This window comes from Cyprinodon variegatus, unplaced genomic scaffold (genome assembly GCF_000732505.1).
Source record: "Cyprinodon variegatus isolate N-32 unplaced genomic scaffold, C_variegatus-1.0 Scaffold200, whole genome shotgun sequence".
In the NCBI taxonomy this organism is placed as follows: domain Eukaryota; kingdom Metazoa; phylum Chordata; class Actinopteri; order Cyprinodontiformes; family Cyprinodontidae; genus Cyprinodon; species Cyprinodon variegatus.
In genome coordinates, this window is record NW_015150653.1 from 447,352 (window position 1) to 469,587 (window position 22,236).

A 22,236-nucleotide genomic window follows, 5' to 3' on the forward strand; every position below is an offset into this window, starting at 1 on the left:
TCAGACACACTTTTGCACCACGCAGCCAGAGCAGCAAAGCTGCTTCAGCTGTGTGTTAGAACTAAACTGGTACAAGCAGCAAAAATTAAGCAGCAGACGCGATTTTGCTGCGCCTGCTGTGTCCGGTGTGAACAGCATACAGCCAACACGTTGTTCTAGGATCTGGCATATATATACCAGTCCAGCCTGTAAAAAGCTGTATCACTCATATTGTCATAGTGAGCCAAATGATTTTCTCACAATTTGTGCTTTGATTTTTATTTTCTTATATAGATGTTAGTTTTTTTATTTTTATTTAGCTTAATATAACATTTATATGATAAACAAGTGAATGCCAGTGGTGTATGAGGACAATATACATGAGAAAACAAATACAGAATAGTAAAAGCTTGGCGGGTCAAAAAGTATGGAGGACCTTTATTTAAAAATAAATACAGAAAAAAAAAATGCTCAATAAATAAATAAGCTTACAATTAATTGCCCCCAAAAATACAATAAACAAATAAATGTAGGTAGAAATTAAATTATACAGTGAGACAAAAATGTATATAGCTCTTGTAATTAGCTACTTTATTTATTCGCCCTTGTAATAATTACCTCATGTAGGTATTGTCAATTTTAATCTTCTACTTTATTTATCTGTTACTTATATTTTAAGTATTGCATGTGATATTTTTGTCTGTTTTATTCTTCCCTTGTATTTTTTTTACCCTGTTTATTTCTTCCATGCTAATTATTTCTGCCTGTCGTTTTTAAATTTCTGTCTGCATTTCTGCATCATTATGCAAATGAGGAAGGGGTGTGTCTTAGAGGGTCAACTTCTGCCCATTGGTTGGCGGCCCATCTTCTTCACTCACAGAGCTCAGAGCCAATAAATTGAAAACTGTTTAATGTTTAAAACATTAATATTTCTGTTACTATATCTCTTGGAAATTTCTAAGACTAGCCTTTGCTTTCACTTTATTTCATAAAGACAGTTCATATTATCCTGGATCAGTTAATTAGAGCCCACAGAGTCAACGGATGATATAAGTTAAGTAGATGTTTTGGTTAAGTGAGTTTTATTTAATAAGGACTCAACCAAATACACATCAAAACACATATATGATGTAATTAGTGAATTGCATATAGTCAAGTTAAAGTTCATTTAAGATTATTTAAGATAATTACTGGTAACCCTACGAAGTAGCTGACTTGCAATGGTTTCTATTACATGGATGCAAACTGCTTTGTTTGAGGTTACTAGAATGAAAGTAGGAAGGGAGGAAATGACAATACTGTCTGATTGAAATATGGATCCAAAATGGCAAAGAAGGCTGATTTAAAACAACCTTTATGAGGCTGCTGCAGTATAAGCTTAGTGACATCCCATTTCTGGACAGAGGTCTGAGAGATTAACGTCACTGTGACCTTTGTTATGCAAGAAAATATTCTTGAGACTGCCTGTTTTGAATAGATGGAATGTATAAAAGATATTTTATGGTGAGATGGTATTTCAGCCTACGTTATATGGCATGGAGATCTAATGGAAAGGAAAAGTGCAGATTTTATTGTAGGTGGTGAATACATTTAATATTTGGTGTCTTGAACATGAGAAGCATTTCATAAAATGAAGTTACTGACACCGAGTAGAACAGTATCAGAGTGGATTTAACTGACCAAAGTTTCAACATCAGTTCAGACTCTGCTCTCTAGGATTCATCTGGGCTGATGACTCTTGGAGGGATTAGTGCCACTCTAAGAATTGCAGACGAGTGTTGGGCCAACAACAGGACAACAAACTCATCACCTCTGCTGCACTGATCCATTGAGTAATTCATTGTGTAATTCTGCTACCTGAGCTGATACCAAACCACGTTGGTCACCTATAGGACCTTCTTTTCTTTTTTAGTCTGAGGAGATGCCTTTACCTAAAGTTTCTAAACATATATGATATGTTAACAGCTTTTACACATGTGCAGAATTCTGTCTATTTTAAGCAATGGGGAATCAGTTTCCCTGCTAAAGTGAGTGGGGCAACAAAATAAAAATAACTACAACTTCATAAGAAGTGTGGTTTTTGGATCATTTGGCTTTCATGCACTGCAGCCTGGCATTATAACATCCTGCTAGAATGATATTTAGTTTAAAGTGCCTTCAAAAGTGTTTGAACCCTTCAAGCTTCTGCATATTTGTTTATCATATAACTTTTTCATGATTTTATGATATATATATTGATACATTGTTAACAAGTACTTTGCAAATAAAAGTCAAATTTTATTTATTTGTGTTTAATCAATAGTTTGCAAGACATTTTTTCTCTTGAAGCACATATCTTTTTTTCTTTACAGAAAAGATCAAGTTGGCTGTAATGTGGGTGTGAACACTGTAAACCAATGGTTCCCTGGAGTAAAAGATATATTGTTAATTAGAGATGTCCCGATCCAGGTTTTTGCACTTCCGATCCGATACCGATATTGTTTTTGGACTTCCGATCCGATACCGATACTGGCCGATACCAGCCTATCCGAGCATGTATTTTTTTTTTAAAACTGGATCGGCATTTTACATGCTTTGCCGATACGCATTTTTTTGCCAAAATCGGCGTCCCGATCAGATAAGTGGATCGGACCGGGACTAGCCTATTGTTAATCCTTTACCTCTTTTTTGTTTTGTATCTCCTATAAACCTAAAAACAAATTTTGAATGACTTCAGTAGACTGACTTTGTGCTGGTTACAACACATATTCTCATTGTGCTTGAAACTGCTCATACAAACTTTCATTCAGTGCCTCTTTAAACCCCCCTATTTCATTTGTTGTCTGAAGGTACATCTTGGTGGTGGAATCTGGGTGGAGGAAGAGAAATGGCACCAGCTTCAGAGGACACAGGGAGACTCCAAGTTCACAAAGAACCTCGCTGTGATGATCTGGGGAACTGAAACCCTTAAAAACCGTAGTGTCACAGGAGTTGCCACCAAAAAGAAGAAAGACGCTCTGCCCAAGCCTCCACTGTCACCCAGCAAACTGAAAATTGTAAGAGGTAAGCTAAATTAAAGTCATGACTTCAAAGCTCCTAAAGAAGATGGTTAGGCTTAAAAACTAGAGGTACATAAATAAAATAGTTTATTTGCAAATACCTATGTAGCAGAAATCAAAATAAGATAAGCAGCTCCTCATCTGATGCTGACTCTCATAACTTGATCCTCCTCAGAGTGTCTCTACGACAGAGTGTCTCAAGAAACAGCCGACAGCGCTGAGATCACGCAAAGATTGTCCAAAGTGAACAAATATATCTGTGAAAAGATTATGGACATCAACAAGTCCATCAAGAATGAGGAGCGGCGGGAGTCAAAGCTGCTAATCAGACAGACGGTCAAGATGGAGAACTTCACCTATGATGGCATATAGTGATCAACTGTCACGTCAGCGCCTTCTGCCCCGCGTGGTCTGCAGCATATTTAGGGGACTTGGTACGGGTGGGTTGGGGAATGGGGTCACTGTTCTAGAAGCGGTCACATTTCTTTCACACAGGTCCCATCCCACCTCCCTTTAGGGCCAGCGTCACATTTATCATTTCTTTCATTGGCTGCCAGACAGCTTTACCCACCAGTACATAAAAAAGTTGGATATGAGCTAGAGTGAGTGTTTTATAAGCTTTACCAATGCATGGGTACAGAAATGTGTGCATATGTGTCAAAAGAGATTAGATATGATGCTGATTTATGTTCTGTGTCAGAACATCCTTTCCAGTCCTGGAACTTTTAAAAAGTAAGAGGTGATTCCTGTAGGTAGGTCTTCTGATGCTGTATAATCGACCATGCTAGCTAATGTTGGGTCTTAGACTGTTGGTGGTTTGACTGTTGGTACTAATTGCGTTGAATGGGACGTCAGGGTCTTGAATGCACAAGTCTTAATTATTAACAGCCATATATGATGGGTTGCTCCAAGAGATTATCTTTGAATGTGTGCTGTCTGTCAACTCCTTAACACATCTGCCCATGAGGGGGCTTAGTGAGGGTTGGAAAGAATGACTCCAAATTATGAGTCAGTTATGCTTTAGTTGATGTGTTTTATGTATTTATTTTTTTAGTGATCTTATCAACCATTAATGTAAGAACCCATAAAAAGATGATACAAATCCCAATTTCCTGAGCACTATAAGTTATAAATGAATAAACATTGAACTGCAGGTTCTTTGATAGACATGATTGTTTTGAATCTGATATAAAATGAAGCAATTATTAGATCTATGTCCCTAGCCTGTATCTAATAAAAGAAAAAAGTCAGATTGATAGATTTAAAGACCAATAGTAGGGGGTCTTAGTCTTGGTGCATTTAATGAGTAGGCAGAAAAATCCGATTTTTTAGTCTTGGACCATGGAAATGCATAAAAAGTAGTCAGTTCTGTTTCACAGCTAATGGAATTGAGCTTCTCTGATCTAATTGAATTAGTCTCAGTCTTAGTCATTTAAATAAACTTAACTATAGAGCTGTTACTGGCATGTTGATGCCTTTAAAAAGGCCTAAAATGGATTTGGCAATCTCCTGGGACATAATGTATCTTACAAGAGTACATTCCTTCCATATTTTTAAAAGCTTTATTATATATCTTTTATGAAAAGATATGTTGAGACATAAAAAAAAGGTTTGTGCTCACTTTTGTCGATTACGGTCTTCGTCCTTTTTTCTTTTTTTTCATTTTAGGAAGCTGTGATTGTAAATGTTTTAAGCTGAAGTGATGAAACTTCATCTGCACTTTGCTGGGTAAATGTAAAATGTGGCCAGGTACTATTTTAATGTTTGTTTAATGGTTTGCCCCATTCGATACATATAAACGGGACTAGCATAGAGGTGAAAATCAGCTCTTTAAGTCCAGCTCATCTTGCTGTTAAAGCATTGTTAGTAGTGGGTAAAGCTGTCTGTCGCAATATTTTTCTTTCCTCTTCTAAAGGTTGTTTGCCCCTGCTGAACCTCATCCAAACCCTCTCTTCTTTTAGTCACACCACTGGGGAAAATAGTAAGGTTGCTCCAGTGACAATTTCCTCCGAGCTATGCCATCAAAAGTTTTAAAATGCTCTTTCATCTTTTAAGGGTTATTTTTTTGTTGTTGTTTTTTTTATATATATATATAGGATTTCTCTCTACTGTTATATTGTTTTGATCTGAAACGGTTTGTGTGGCTGTCTGCAGGCTGGAACTAAACGCTGCAGATTGAAATCTCGACTGTGACCTAGCTGTGGCTAACTGTGAATCTGCTGTAGAGCTGCCCATCAAACCTCTCCTTCTTCTCTCTTGTAATTCCTGGATGTGTCAGTTTATATTTCCCCATTTTCTTTTGTTTGCTTGACTTGGTTTATGTCATACCAGAACTTCATAGCAGCCTTTCGTTAAGCTATGTTTCTTGTTCTGAGATAGCATTGAAAGAAATATGCATATTTGTCCAGAAAGTTGGTGACATAACTGGGTTTGTCAGATCAGTTTCAAGTTATGAATCTGCTAATTTCCTGCAGTGTTTTCCATATTACGGTATGTGAGTTCCTTTTATTTCTTATCCAAGCTCTTTCCTTTTTTTTTTCTTTTTTTTTTGTGTGTTTTTAATAACTTTTATGAACTGTTGGCTTTAAGCTACATACTCATTAGTTGAGTTTACAAACAGTAATTTAATCCACCTCACTCTTAGCCAAAGTTATCCCACAGGAATAAGATGGAGAAAGAGTTTCCTTTACTGTCTTCAGCCTGTATATTGCAATCTCAACACATGATATTTGGTTAACCTTACTTTAAAATCATTCAAAATCTATAATCTTAAACCGTTGGGCTCTTATTTAGATGCAGTAATGATCAATTCATATCTATTACATCAAATGCACTTTAAATTGTTCTGCAATTTCTTCTGTTTTAAACAGTTGTTTGTTGCAATAGTTCTTATTGATTATAGGGCCATGTTGTCATTTTATTTTTTTTCTTCATGAAGCACCTTATGATGTTTTGATTTATATTTTTTTTATTATTAATATTAGAACAACACATAGTTATTTGAATGCCTCTGACAAGCTAGTCCCATAATAAGCTTGGTAAGTTTAATATATAAGACTTATGTCTGCAGATTGTTAAAAAGTAACATAAAGAAACTGGAATTGACCACTTTATTATTGCCTCCCGGACATTCATCTGCCACCTTAGCAAACTGGAAAGCAACAAACAGTTCAGTTTAAAAAAAAAAATGGAATAACCAGTTTAAAGACTTTACCTCTGAAAATGTTTAAGATGACTGGAAATTCCGTTTTAGTTGAAACCTCTAGAATTCAAATGGAGTATTTTTTTAACAAATGAGTTTTAACTGTGAGGATGAAATGATAAAGCTGAAAAAATGTTGGATGCAGACTGAGGAATCCGCTGGGGTTGCACAAAGAAATGGCCAATGCAAAAGTATTGGAGCGTCATGAATAACAAAAGTCACCTAAATGTGATGATAATGTCATTTTTTTTTTCTTTGTAAACCGGTCCCCTTGTTTTTCTTTTTCTTTTTTAATTCTCTGTACAAAGATAAAGCCCACATGTTCGAGCATGTATTGCAATTTGAAAGAAAAAAAAAAAAGCTTTCTGCTGTGCAAAGCCACGTTACTGAAATTCAGATGCATTGTTGTTTATTGTTTATCGGGTTGTTATTCTTTTTTGGTGTTCGATGCCAAAAGGGTGTGGTGGTGGTGATGCTTAAAGAGAGCATTTATACAGCCATTACATCATCGTGTTGAAAGGCTGGTTTCTTAGAGTGAGACTGAGACCTATAATCCCTTAACTAAAACCATCTTCACTAAATGAAAGCTGTGCTGTCGCAGATTTAGCCTAATCTGCGACTACAGACGGAGCCGATCTATCAAGACGGTTGCAGGAGTTTTGGCAGCCAATTCGTGTAAATGAAAACTTGGGATAGTGTGCAAGTCTGGCTCAGTTACACCACACCACAGCAGTAACCATGGATGAACCCCGCCGGATATGATCCTCTTCTTGTGCCACTTCGTGATCCTTACTCTCCTGCTTTATGGCTTACGCTTTAAATACCTGTTAAAGTTCCACGGGACAATGGAGCTTTTTTTTTTCTTACTTTTTCAGTTTGACTGAAACAAGATGTTGAACAAGGTGGATACCATGTAGTTTTCAGAGCCATTCTATGTACCAGACGCATTACTGTTTAAGTCTCAGACACATTGTAAAAAAAAACAAAACAAAAAAAAGGAGATGTACAACGTTAGGCATATATTTTTCTTAAAAATATCAGTAACTTTGTATACAATCCACAAACCTGGTTCTACTTCATCCAACTTCACCTTCCTACCTCATTGTTACTCTGGTGTTTGTCCGTTAATGTAAACTATATGTGTGTATAATATAAAGGAAATTATAGGAAACGGTAAAACTGACAGCTCTCAACATGTACAGCATATAAAGCACCTCAATACACAAAAATCATTCTTAAGCTAAATCAGTTTTCTTATCTGCTTAAAGATGCTGCTGTAAAGGGGATTACTGTGTGAGGGGGTTGTCTGAATATATGAATATATATCTTCGCTCTTTGCTATATTGTGCAGTTGATCAATTGCTGTGTTCTGTCTCTGTATTGCAATCTGAGATTTTTACTGGTTGACGGTGCTACCAGCATACGGTTTGAGAGAAAAAAAAAAACTGATCTACCGGACCTCAAATGGTGCTGTTTTTCTATGTTTTTAATCGTCATACAGCTCTGTGTTATTCAGGTGTGTTAACCGCCGCTATCCCCTCAACTAATCAAAACCCTGAAGCCAAAATGTTTTCCGCAAGGCCTGCTATTACAGATTTGAAAATATATGCTATCCATCCAAATATTGTAGATAATGATTATACTCTGTTTCAGAAGTACCTCAGAAGTTGGTGATTTTAAAGTGCGTGCATCTGCTTCTTTTAATGTGTTTTCAGAAATATGCATTCTTTTACTGCTTAGATCAGGTTTTCAAATCAGATGGTACATGGTTAAGGGAGCAGTGTGAACTTACGCAGAGCCATATTCCATTTGGGTTGACCTTGCTTTGTAGATCAGGGTCCATTTGTAGTCCAGGTTAATACCACACCCATATCAGCAGATATTAGGAATGTGTGAAATAAAAGGAATACGGGGCTTTCTTAAACTTGCTTACTCAGTTGAATCAGTTTATTTTCCTCTTGGTATTTTCTGTGTGTCTCTAAATGCTATCCTTCAGTTTTATATCTGGGTTTTGTTTTCGCAGGAAGTGCATTGCATCCTTTCATATCCTGTCCCCTAGCCCCTACGCTTCAGTATTTGTTTTCTGCACCTCTGTGTGAGACACGTTAGTAGGTGTTCTCTTTCTGTCTTCTTAAACCCAACTTTTGTCATACTGACGCCTCTCTACTGTGAGTAATGTGTGTTTAGACACAGCAGCTGGTTTTTGAGGAAGCACTTTTAAGCCATTTTTTGAACTGTTTTTGTAACAGTTAGCTGTGAGCTTTTCTCCGTCTGAATTGAGCCCAGAGAGTCGTGTTTGTAGATCCTATGCAGGTGTAGAAAAACTAACCTGGTAACACGTCACTGTTGGATGGAGGGAGAACCTCAGAGATATATAGCAGGAGATAACTGTGTCTGCTCAGCCTTGAGGTTTAGTTAAACAGGACAATGGCGATATGACAAATCTGTACTTAACTATTATTATGTTTTAAGCTCTTTGAATTAAACTGAGCTAAAACAGGGCTGCTTGGTAGAAATGAATGCATTGCAGTTATAGTTGGGGAAAGACAGGGTTTCTACTTCATGGATTTTTTATTTTTTTTTGGTATAATGTGAAAAGATCTCAAGACTATTGCAGTAAACACTTCCTTTATCCTTCTGTAGCCTCCCAGTGGCAAACCACATTTACAGAAAACCTTAGAAGTATAAACGATAGAGTGTACATGTCGTCGCTAAACCAGCCACACCTCTGCTATGCGAGCAAACTCTTTGACGCTTAGCATCCTGTTCTGTGTTTTTTCTCTTGCTGCATTCAGGAACACCTGTTTAAATGTATAGATAAACAGAAATAAAACAAAACGTTTATTCTATCAGCACAAACCTGTCTTGTTTTTGTGTGTTGTTTCCTGCTGCAGAGATAAAGCTTCTTATGCTCAAAGGGTTTTAGCTTCCAGCTGTTGGTGTAACTTTGTTTCCCAGACAAATACAGGTTTTTTCCCTTGTTCTGGCTTTGTCCTGCTCCTAACAGAATAGAAGCAGTAGATCCCAGGACAAGTGCATACACACAAGACATCCAACTCTTCATAATGACATTTTATCCTGAGATTAGTTTAAAACACATTTTTTATAAAAAGTAAAAGCCAAGCATTGACTACCAAGCTAAAGTGTTTAGTCCTTGACCTTTTGCACATTTTTGCATCGCTCCAGTGTATTATATTGCAATGCGATGCAACACTGTGTTGTAGATAGTTTACAAGTGGGAGGATAGGAATACTTGGATTTATCAATAAAGATTACAGGAGGCATTTGTGTTTAGTCACTTGATACCCTCTGGTATCCCAGAATAAAATTTGGTACAAAGAATATTCTTTAGAAGCAATTTAATTGTTAATAAGAATCCATCTGTATGCAAATGTTTTACTTTAAGACCAAAATATGAAAGTCTATGAAAGACTTGTGAGGATTGTTAGTGAAGAGTTCTCATTGCATATTTAATAGTTTCACATTTTAGATGTGAAATACCCTACAAAAACCCTTTGCAGGACTTGAGTTCCTATCTCCCTTAGCTTATATTTTTCCCTCACTTTACAAGTTTTTGTCTGATTACCTTAGATAAAGCATACACTTGCCGGGAAAATCCTCAAAACCACCTTCAATCTTACAATGGATCCATTATGTTTTATATTTTACAGATGATGAAAGGAAATACTGCTGTAATTTTTTTATGTCATTCTTTTTTTTTATTCTATAATTTCCTGATTCAGTGCTGCTCTAGCGTACACCCTTTCCCTCATGTTATGTTTGAGTGCCTGCGTTTGTGTGGGGGTGTCAGAATTTGTGTGTTTGTAGTTTATGAAGTTCAAAGAAAGATAAAAATCTTTGAGGATGCTGAGATTAGAATTGCTTTTAAAATAACTTTTTTGCTTAGTGCATTATATATTGTTGTTGCTTTACTCTTTATCATAATGTTTAATTCATTACTCAATGTTAAAAAAAAAAGAGGCTGCACTCTAATCTATTACAGGGATAATACATTTGGCTTAACTGTGTGGCAGTCAAATAATATCAGCAGTTACCCGTTCAAATTCTCAAGATGCTTCAAAGACGGTTCATTGTGACTTTTGCTCTGTTTCGCATTTTCATTAGTCTGGAGTCTTCAAAGAAAGCAGTAGCTTCATTTTCACAGATGGTATTTTCATCTCACTCTGTTTTAATCAGTTAAACCAGGTCAGCAACTTAAAGCAAAATCCTATTTCAGACCTTGAATGTGTTATTTTAACTTTGGAAAACATTTTAACTGGAGTCAAAGGGGTTTTCTTATTCTTTAAATTGTCTCTGTGTGCTGAATGGATTTCATAAAACCCCAGTGACCCCTCAGTTAATACAGATTCTCCATTTTGGGAACCCAGTAAACTTTTAATTTAAATGCTGAGCGTAAAAATTAGTTTTTCACATTGTCATGTGGGTGCCTGGATTAACTTTTCCAATTTGTCATTGAGAAGTCGGACATCATCAAAATGGGCTATTTTCTATACAGGGGAACAAAACCAGGGGAGCTATGTACGATAAGCTATCATTATCTTATAAGACCATCTTTTATAGATTTGTATCATTCAATAGGGTTCCTAAGTAGTCTGTAAAGTATTTTTGTGTATTTTCCATTAATTAAGATGGAAAATATATATTTTTAAAAATGCATCATTTGCCATTCATTTAAACATATATTCACCCATCATTAATCCATCACTCTATCCATCTAATGGTTTGTCCAGCAAACATCTATCAAGCTGTCTATTGATCATTCTATTTATCCATCTGGTTGTCCACTATAACTATTTATCCGTCCGTCCGTCCGTCCGTCCATCCATCCATCCATCCATCCATCCATCCATCCATCCATCCATCCTAAAATCACCTGACCAAGCTGGAGACTGTCTGCATTTAGTCCTCTCATACATGCATTTTGTGTAAAGTTGAGAGTGATACTGGCAGAGTTGCTCTTAACGCCTTCAGAGCATCCAGCCCTGCTCCTAACTTTGCTGTATCGGCTCTTTATTTGTCATGAGACTGACCGCCCTCTCTGCATCACAAAATGCAAAGATTGGGAGAGCTCTATCTCGCCTGTCACATGTCTAAACCAAGTTGCAGTATCAGCTGAGAAGCATGAGAGCAAGATAAGGTAGAAAACGAGTGTCGTCGAATCAGAATGGCTGCAACACGGCTGGTTTGTGGAGGCTTGAATTTAACCTGAGCCTCATCACTGAATCCCAGATTTGGACGAGTCCATATTGGAAACGGATGAAGACGAGGTCATTGAAGGCTACTTCCTCCCTCCTTGCTTATAAAGACCCCGAGCTTAACTTAATTCTCCCACCCTCCTCCAGTCCCAGTTCACTTCTTGCACACCGATACATTTCCATACATTATTGCTTCTGTAAGCAAGAGTGTTGTGAGCCCAGGCTTTTCTTACAGTCCAAGGAGAATTTTCAATGTCATTATCGCCAAAGGCTGCCCCATGTCTGTAATGTATTACCACCCGCCTTTATTGACAGCACGATGATTCAGTGGTGGCAATGATGGATTAATGCTGGATGGGTCAGGCTGGGCTGGGCTGAGTTGGACCAGACTGGGATGGGCTCTGCAGCCACTGCAGCTTGCCTTTCTGTCGCATAAACACCATCTACACTGCAGTACTCAGTTAGATGAGTTGTATTTATGTCAAACTCCCAAATATTTTACCCAAGGTTCATAGAGCACTGAATCAACTAGCCCATTATTTGTATCTCATGGAGTGTAAGAATCTTAGTCAAAGCGTTGTATTTATTTGAGAAAAAGAAATTATATCAGGATAATGAGTGTTGCCTCACAGAAGGAGAATTACAAAAGAAATGTTCTTGACATATGATTAGTTTAGCAAGTTTTAGTATCGGCAAGATTATGCAAATACACAACTTAGACTGAAGACCCTTACTAGCTTTTACTATGAAATATAAAAATAACTCCTCAGGACTCAGCCACCTAGCTGAACTACCTTTTAATTTATAGCTAGCAATTAAAAATCAAAACACATTCATCTAACTCTGCAAGCCTTTGCTAAACTTTACCCTAACAGAACGCTGTTCATTACAACTGGGGTTTTCCTCTGTTAACATTTCAAGCAGATAAATTACACTAGTCTTAATTTTGCTGATGTTCTGGTGTCCTGAGAACCCAAAACTCACTGAACCAGGAAACAATCCCTTAAAAAACACTGGAGATATTTAAAAGGGAATCTCCTCACCTGTGTGGTTGGTCCATCAGTGGCCCTCCTGGAGTGATACAACTTATTCAGATCTGGGCAGAAACACCATTTGTTAAAGGTTGGCTCTGTGTGTGATTACACCTTGAAGCTTTCTCTCGCCGTTTTTATTTTTTTTCCTGAAAAGAGATCAATTGGGGCAACCTCTTAAAATAACGCTTCATAATGTTTATGTATTAAATAACCATGAGACATGACAACAGATTTTGATATAAACTAGAATCTTACTCAGAGAAGATAAATTGCTTAGAGCTATAGAAGGCAGTGCATACCAGCCGGGCTCACTTCACCGGAAGTTAAAGAAGCATTTTATACAACTCCCATCTGCCACATCATCACATTTTACTGCATACACGTTTGCAGAGTAGGAGACATCCATGGCTCCAGCCTTATCAAAATATTACACTTTGTTCTTAGCTGAAGGACACCGCTCTCATTCCATTCCCAAATCTTTGCCACGTACAAAACGAAGTTTATAACTGTACATAGTCGGATCGAGGAACTGGCCTGAATAGATAAACTACTGGGAAAAACACCAGTTTGGACACGCAACAGGTAGCTAATATTAAGGTGTAATAAACTCACACATCATTATGATATCATCATGATAATTATCCTAACATTGACCATCTAAATTGCTGCTCTTTATCTTCCTGGCCTTAACAGGAAATGTAAATATACCACACATCTTTTGGAGAATCTGTTGAATTTAGCATGAGTGTTCAAGTTACCTGCAAAACCTATAAATGATTTCACACATTCGAACATTCACTGAAGGAACCTTCCGTACCCGACCCAGTGCAAAACTCTAATCTGCACACAGACCATCTAGTAGCTAAAACATTACCAGCTTGAAATCATAACTATGACTGTGTTTCTAGAGGTTTGACGAGATCTTCCGTCTGACAGCTAAATGTTCTGGGTGAAATCGGCTTGGGTGTGATGTGATCTGCTGTCGTGCTGCTGGAGAGAACACTCTGTACATCCAACACTGCTCCATCCCCCACTTTTTGAAATAAATCATAATGTGACAACTTTAAAATCTTGCCATTTGAAACATCCTTTTTATATTCATGTATATGATGTTGAGTTTGTACTGTTTTTTTGGCCCATTTAAGCAGGCAGGTTGATAGCATAAAAAGAGTTATGACATGGAAGAAAGACTATATCCAACAGGATCAAAGAATTTTTGTATTTTAAAAACAGGAAATTCAAAATATTGTCACGGACAGAAAAGAGGCATCTCTTTTAATTCACTTCAGGTCACTCTACTCCTCGTTTTTGATGTGTTTCCCTGATCTCACAAGATTTATTTAAATTAAAAAGTCATTAAAATGCAAGTTTTTATGGCAAGCTGTAGAACTAAAGCATTTAAAGCAGGAATTAGAGAAGAAAAAAACATCTCTTTTGGGGGAACCCTCCTGATTAAATTGAGTCTTGGACTTTATAGCAATTCCTGTAAAGCACTGAGTAGATTAAAGTCTTGCCAGTAGTTTTAACATTTATAGGATGAAAAAAAACAAATATCCACAATGTTTATGGTAGTAATAGCAATAGAGAAGAACAAGAAAAATTAATAGCACTCTATAAATCCATCAATGTCTGGGAATAGTTTTCACAGGAAATAGAACCTACTAACCAAAAAAAAAAAAAAGAGAAAGGAAAATACAGAATATAAAAAAAAGATTCCCCTCATTTAACCAGATTAAAACCCCACTGAGATCTACATCTCATTTTCACCACAGTGGCCCTGAATAATTCAGAGCTTTCTATGCAAGGAGAAATAATTTAAATTCTTCTACCAACAAGGTGCTAAAAGATCACGTTAATGTATCGACCCATCTCAGAAGCATCCCTAGAGTTTAGAAGAGCTTTCTTTTCTAATGATTCTTAGGTCAGAGTTAATTGTTTTTACAACCAGTAAAACAGTTTTCTCTGAAAATAGTATATGTAAAATAAGTGTCACCTGAGGAAAATTTAAAAAGTACAACACAAGGAAACTGGCTATCTGGGAAGAAGGGAGGGTACCTGAAGACCTTTAGTAGAGAAGAGAAATCCTTCCCAAGTGTAAAGAAGGAATTTAAATTTTGTTATTGTTAATTCACTAGTTATTCATTTTAGCATAAAATTTAAAACAACCATCTCTTTGGTATAAAATCCAATGAATGGGTTTTATACCAAAGAGGTAGTTTTTTTCTGTGTAAACACCTGTCTACTAACAAATTGGATCCTGACTTATAAGACATGCTACTTATAGGACATCTTGTCTGACATTACACGCTAATTCTCTGCCTTCAATCATATACAGAGACTCTTATCATTTCTAATGTGCTTAGATGCTGCTTCAGTGATAACGAAACTGGCAAATGCTGGACTGTATCACATGCTTTAGGAGTTGAATACCAAACTATTCTGCCTTAGCATAAGTACACTTTCACACTTTCACACACGTCCACATGGCCGATGTATGCAGGGGCGCTCACACACATGCATACTTAAACACAGAACATTCAAATGGCCTCTATTAATGCAGATGGCTCCCCCAATTAACAGGATTCAAAGTGATGATGAATTTTTCATTCTCTGAACATTTAAGCTAATTATGGCCCAAATGAAGCAGGTTCCAGTGAATCACCGTGGCAGGGAGTGCCAATGGCAGCCAATGTCACTGTCACAGTGCCACTCCACGGCACCTCCCTAATCACTACAACTGCTTAATATTCAGCTCCCACTGCTCTCATGTCGCCTCTATCCTTCCTGACTCACCTCACTTCCCTTCATACAGCTTTTCCTCCTCTCTCTTGCTTCTTTGTGTCTCATAACTTCTACCTCTCTCTCACACTCACTACCCTCACCCCTTTCACCCGCTCTCCCCCATGCGCCTCTGTCTCTTGGTGCCTATCACTTTAGACAGAGTTGTACAAAATGGAAATCAACTAATTGCTCTAATAGCATTTTAATGGTAATTTAATGTTGGAAATAAAGCTTGTTACAAGCTCAGCAATTTTGTTGGATTTCAAGGACAATCAATCTGTGTCCGATACAATCTGCTCACCTCCTTGATGATGGGTGTGGGATGTCAACAGTGTGTTTTCACTCATGCAAGCTAACGACGGTCTCGCCAACATCTGAAGAGACACAAAATATAAATAAAAGGCAGAACTACAGAGTATGCATTTATCCCCAGCTGTTCAATAGTATTTTATTTATTTGCTTAAAGACTGTCATGAATCAAAATATTCGCTAAGTAGGACTTTGACCTGAATTATGTCCCTTTTTCAAATGAGACAAAGCTTTTAAACAAGAAAAGGTCTGGCATGAAAAAAATATTTAATATATGCAAAAGCAGCTCACACCAGCTGTTAAGCACAACGGGGGCTCTATGATGCACTGGGCTCTTTACTCTTCTAGCGACCACTTGAACCTCGTTAGAGTTCATAGAATTATGAACACCGAAATAATAGGAATGTAATAAGAGAAATCAAACTTACTTTGCCTAAAACTGAAAATCATGTGGACTTTGAACAAGATAAATGCCTAAAATACAGAATAAAATCAATCAAAAATATTTTAACTGACACAAAAGCAACCATTTAAAATAAATCATACACAACAGCCTGTGGGATTATCCTATAAAAAAAGAGCCTATTGCAAAGGACGGTTGTATATATATATATATATATATATATAAGTAGGGAAGTAGTGATTTCCTCACTATATATGATGCAACCTTATGAAATGTTATTGACTGATAAATAAAGCCTCAGTCCCATTCACTCCTTTCACAAAATGCTATTTGTAATTGTTTTTTTATTTAAATTAATTGATCTCACATTGGAGAAACGTACCTCTGCATCTAACACATCCCCTTGGGGAGCAATGGGCTGCCTTCATGGGGCGCCCGGGGAGCAGTGTGGGGTTTAGGGTCTTGCTCAGAGACCCAGTATGGCCGTCTGTAGGAATGGGGCTCAAACTCAGAACTTCAGGATTCCAAGCTCTATGCCATAACCACTAGGCCGCCACTCCCCATTTTATTTTGTTTCCATTGTAAAAGGACTGTTACTGCAAGGTGAGGTTAATTCAGCTGGCCTCTGTTACACCATGTGACTCTAAAAGAGACTTGGTCTAAGCAGGCAGCAGCCATCAGCTGATTTATAAAAGGGCTGTGACTATATACAGTTTGTGTGAGTATCTGCATGGTTCTCACATGAAGAATGAGTAAATGAGTTTCCTGTCCAGTACTCACTTTTGTGAGGTTTTGAAGGTTTTAATACAAGAGGATATTGTTTGCAATAGTGGTGACCGTACTGTAGATGTCACGGCATCTTGTAAAAAAAAAAGAAAGGTACATTAAAATAAAAAAAAAATGTTTCTCCACTTATCAAACAATAGTAGAGTAATATTTAGATTTAGCTGCTGCAATAAAGGGCACTATATAGCATTCAGCTTATAACAAAAATTCAAATTATTAAAACCAATTGCAGGATTAGAAAATCAAAATTACAATTACTTCTATGGGGCGTAGTGCCGTGTTATCGTGCCATGTTATTTTGTGTGCCATTTTTAATTTGTATTATTCTCTGAGGATGAACATTTTAGAAATTGCCACATTGCTGTAACTTTACATTTGTACATATTGTTCTTTCAATGTTTTCAATTTCTGTCTTTTTGAAGAAAAAAAAACAAACAAAAAGGAATCATTCACTGAAAGTATAAATAGAGTTTATCAAAACTGTGCCACAGGCCTTGCAGTTCTCTTTTTGTTGTGACTGATTGAGTGCAGTTCTACTTTAGGACATTGCCTCTTTTCATCATAAGGTCTGATCTGAAACCAGCTCGGTGCCTAGTGGTTATCCCTGCCATTTTGCTTGTTTTTGTTGTTGTCTTAGCCTATTATCAATTCTCTTTGAGAAATTAACATACCCGAGTTGTTTCATGTCAGTTTATCTGAGCAAGTCATTGTTCTCTGAAGTGATTAGATTTCGCTCATAATCCCTTATAATCAAAGATGAATAGATCATTTTGCATTTGGACTCCTCTGCACATTTTTATCAATCATTACCCCCTTTAGACTAAACAAATTAAAAATGACAAGGAGCTCAAACAAGAAAGAGAAAGAAAAACAATTTAAATTGTCTTTTTATGTTCTTGCAGTGGTTATTTAGCAGGCCTCTTTATTTAAATGGTAATGTGACACTGACTAAACAGACGTAGCAAATCACCCAGACCAGGGGTGGAAATAGCTGTGGTGTTTTCAGGCCTTGGGAGTTTATCTTAGTCTTTGAGTCAACTGTTTTGAGCTGATTGAACAAAGCTATGAATTTTCAGTGTTTGACTGTTATTAATTAGGTGTGAACGATTAGCCCATTTCTAGCAAACTCTGGAAGATTGCTTTAAATGCATGTGAACTGTGCAAGGACAGAAACAGGTTCAAAAAATAAAACAAAGACTTTCACATTTGCGAATAGACTTTTAGGGTAAAAAACTCAATGTGTTGGCTTATAAAAAGCTTGTGGAAAAAATGTTATGTTTATGAACCTTCCATTTCATATTCTTAACTCATTTACTTTGATGGGCATCCAAAATAAAGCTTTCTTTATTCTTACATTTGTATTGTCTGGTTTATCCTGGTTTTTGCATCAAGTGATCCCCTCTTTCTCTCAGGCAATAACAGTCAGCAAGTAGCAAAACCAAATAAGTTAAATAAGCTAAAAGCTAAAGATACTCCAATGTTTGTTCCAGAAGACCCAAAAAGCAACAACTTGGCCTCTTAAACTGGAACTAAATGCTTCTTGCCCTAGATGCTCTCTCTCTCTGTAGGTTTTTATCATTTTGAGTGTCCTGCAGTTGTTCCCCTAATTGTACGTAACCTGCAAATTGCTTTGACTTGATTCACAATCCTTCAGCTGTACTGTTATTTCACAATGATCTATGTGACATTTCCTCCTCTTTGTAATTTATCTATTTGACTCAAATAACCATATATATATATATATATATATTTTTTTTTTTTTTCCGTTAATATAGGTAAACACTCTCCAACTCTCTTTATTCTCTCAATTAGGCAAACCTAAAGGCAATGACGGTGTTAAAAGATGACCTTAACCTACATGGGCCCATTCCATTCACAAAAATGTAACTTCTTTCGAGCTATTATCAAGTTTTTTTAAAAACCAGTTTAGACAGCTAAATCAGGTTGTGCTGGGAAAATAACAATTCTGTGCAGTTGGTCCAAAGCTGGACAAAGGGTTAGGCTTTTTAATCTATGAGTTTAATTTGGAAGCAAATTGACTGTACATGCAAAAGGGAAAGAGAAACTTCTTAAATAAAACATTTTTTTCCCCCCCAAGTTCTTGTTGTGCCTCACGGCTGTGCTGTCTTGGACAGAAGGGTATATCACCCACAACTGATCTTTAGAAAAGATCAGTTGTGGGTTTAATTTCAAATTTCAAAACAAGTCATATTTTCTATTAGCCTGAGGGAAGGTTCTTCTGTTTTAGATTCATTACACTATGTGAAGAGAAGAACACTAGATTCCCCACAGTCTGTGGGGAATCTAGTTTCTGCTATGATTGTTTACAAGCAGTGTGTGCCAAACACGCATGCTTTCTCAGTTGACTTGGGGTTAATAGCACAATGCAGATCCTGAAATGTGAACTACTATTTGTGGTAAAAGTGTAACAATTGTCTGTAAAAATATGTGATATTGTAATTTTGTCTATAAAAGCTAAAAAAAATGTTAAAGATAATTTTAACATTTTCAGTTATTGAATGACTTCAGTAACGGCAGCAGGCTATACACTTCAGTAAATGGATAGACTAAAGTTAAAGTGTCCTGGCAAAAAATCTGATCATTGTCACAAAACTCAATGTCTGTTAAAACAGAGGCAAGGTAAGGCAATTTTTTTTGGACTATTCAGTACATGGATAATTAAAAGTGCTTTTTACATGAAAAGATAATAAAATAGAAGAAACATAATAGCAGACTAAAAGCAAATAATGATAAAAACAAGATAAAAGCAGGTAGTAAAACAAATAAAAAACTTGGACCACGACCTTAAACTAATAACACTTCAGTTAACAGTTAACTTCAAAAGTCAAACGCTCTAAATAAATGTTTTTTAACGTTGACTTAAAAGAACTCGGGCTTTCAGTACAGAAGGATTTTAAAGTCTATTGTCTGAGCAACAGGGAGCCAGTGGAAGGACTTCATAACTGGGCTGATGTGCTCTACCTTATTAGTTCTAGTGAAAGCATGGGCAGCAGTGTTTTAGATCAGCTGCAGCTGTATGATAGACTTTTTAGGCAAACCTATGAAGACAATGTTGCAGTAATCAATTATTTTCTAGATCCTGCTTGGAGATTAATCCTTTAGTCCTGGAAATGTTCTTCAGATAATAAAAGGTTGACCTGGTAACTGCGTTTTTGTGTCTCTGAGGTTCAGGTCTCAGTCCATCATGACACCAAGATTTCAGCCACAATCAGTGGTTTCTAGCTGTAGTAGCTGAACTCTGCTGACTGCTAACTCTGTATCTCTCCTCCTTTGGTCCGAACATTATTACCTCAGTATTTCATTCAGATAATGAAAATTATGGCAAACCCATATATTAATTTGATCTATGAATCTAGCCAACACTCAGATGGGTTCATAGTCACCTGGTGACATTGTGATATAAAGCTATATGTCCTCTGGATAGTTATAGTATCTAATGTTGTTTGCTATAATCTGAACTAAGGGGGATAGATATATAGAATGCAGATATTGAAGAGGAGGGGCCCCACATGTGTTCTGGTTTAAAGTTTCCTACTGACACATAAAAGTCACTGTCCTTCAGGCAGGAGTTAAATCAGTCCAGTGCGGTACCAGAAAGGCCGACCCAGTTTTCCAGAGGCTGTAATAACATCAAGTGATCAACTGTATCAATAGAGGATGGTAAAATATAATGTGTCAAATCTCTTCAGTGTATACTTGTTTACCCTGCTATTTTTATTTATTTGATGTGTAATTAGAGACATCTATTACATGACTATGAAGTACTGCTGTAGTATTATAAACAAAAATAAACAAGCCTGCCACTCGTATCCAATAGTTGAACATCTGTAAAGTGAAACCAGCTTTAATCTTTCTCTGTCTTCCTGTGAGGGTTTGTGCTAAACATATTACCACCATTTAAACATAAAGACACATAAAGAAGACACTTCCTTGCATCATATCCCCTTCTCTAATTATTGCTTTTAGATAACTTTTTGAAAGGATGTACAATGCAGAATCCCAAAATGTGAGCCCAAGTTTTTTAATCAGTTGTTGTGATGTAGCTGAAGCTGCCTCAGAGTCATTTTTGGGTTGTGTAGAGCTAAGCTGCTCACTTGTAAGTTTTCCAAAGGCACAAATATAGATTTAGTGTGTGTAAATTGTTTAAACTGATATTGATGTTTCTTTGAAATGTCTGCGCTGCTCCTTCAACCTTGAAAACCTTACATAACTCTGTTTCTAAGTGTACTTAAGCTTTCTGATGGAATTTGTGGCTGAAGACCAAACTGACACCTGTCTCCCCTGTTCAGCGTCAATGTGCTCCCCCTTGTCTGTGGCTAAGAGTAACACACAAACACAAACACACAGCTAGCAGGTGCTTTTAATGGGTTGGTGTTAATGAGAGTCTTGTTTAGAGCTGTCAGATGACCCCGGGTGATCCAGACCGGCACCATCTCCATGTTCGCAGCTATGGAGGTCACTACGCAGACCATGTATGTGTATGAAGGTGCAGGGTTTTGAATTTTAATGTTTTTCAAGGGATCCTGTGTGCTTTTTTGGAACCCATCTTACTGAAATACCACCAGATACTATATTTCTGACAGTTTAGTATTCTGTTATGTTTGTCACTGCTAATCTTAGGGGATGGTGGCTTGCGTTTACACACTAGACAATAAAAACTTTAAAGCCCCCCACAGAATTCTATAACATTTATTATATGTTTTAAGATAAAAAAAGATTATCATTAAACTTAAGAACTTTAATAACATAAATTCTACTGGAGGGTTTTTCCTGTTAAAAGGAGTTTTTCCTCTCCACTGTCACTACAAGCATGCTTGGTGAGAGGGATTGCCTTTGAGTCAATGAGTCGATGCAATCAACTGGTTTTCTTTAGATAGAAAACTATGAATCAATTTGACTGTATGATCTGGTTGTGTCTTGAGATGACGTGTTGTGAATTGACACTATATAAATAAACTGAATTGAAATTAATTTAAATATAGCAGTAGTTTAAATAATTGTTCAAAGCATCTCTCTTAAAAGTGTTGGTAACGCAACATCATATGCTGATTTTGTTTCTCAGATTTACATTAATAAGGTGAATCTGTGAAAAATTTTTTTTTGAGAAACTGTCTTAGCGGTTTCTCTCTATTCTTACTTTACTCTTCGAAAAAACAAACAAATAACTCAAAATTGCACATTTCACTGGATGATTTAGACTGAAACTTACTTTAACAAACCAAAACTTTTGTTTCTTGCTGGAAATGTTGAATATTGCTAAAAAGAAATCAATTTTAACCCAAAAAATTAGGTGTTCGAAATTATTTAGAATTTTCCTTTATAAGTTAAAGGAGAATTCCGGTTTTTAACACTTTTAGCCCATTTTCTGTAGTGTCCAGGATGAAATCGAATGATCTACACCAAAATTTTGACAATTGGTCCTGTCCCTGCTTTTTAGCTAATGCAGAATCCCCCCCTGGCTGCTTCA

The 22,236-nt window shown here is 36.7% G+C and overlaps 2 protein-coding genes across 5 annotated transcripts in view; both read left to right on the forward strand.

Moving 5' to 3' along the window:
* bend5 (BEN domain containing 5) overlaps positions 1–9,076 on the forward strand; it is an 18,968-nt gene extending 9,892 nt beyond the window's left edge. For 2 of the 3 annotated variants that reach the window (XM_015379824.1, XM_015379826.1), the window contains exons 5-6: positions 2,808–3,021; positions 3,193–9,076. In XM_015379824.1, coding sequence (XP_015235310.1) covers positions 2,808–3,021; positions 3,193–3,389 — 411 coding nt within the window. In that variant the 3' untranslated portion in view covers positions 3,390–9,076. The remainder of the gene's footprint in view (positions 1–2,807; positions 3,022–3,192) is intronic. The other variant, XM_015379825.1, reaches the window with a different exon arrangement.
* agbl4 (ATP/GTP binding protein-like 4) overlaps positions 1–22,236 on the forward strand; it is a 408,595-nt gene that overhangs the window by 311,919 nt on the left and 74,440 nt on the right. The window lies entirely within an intron of this gene.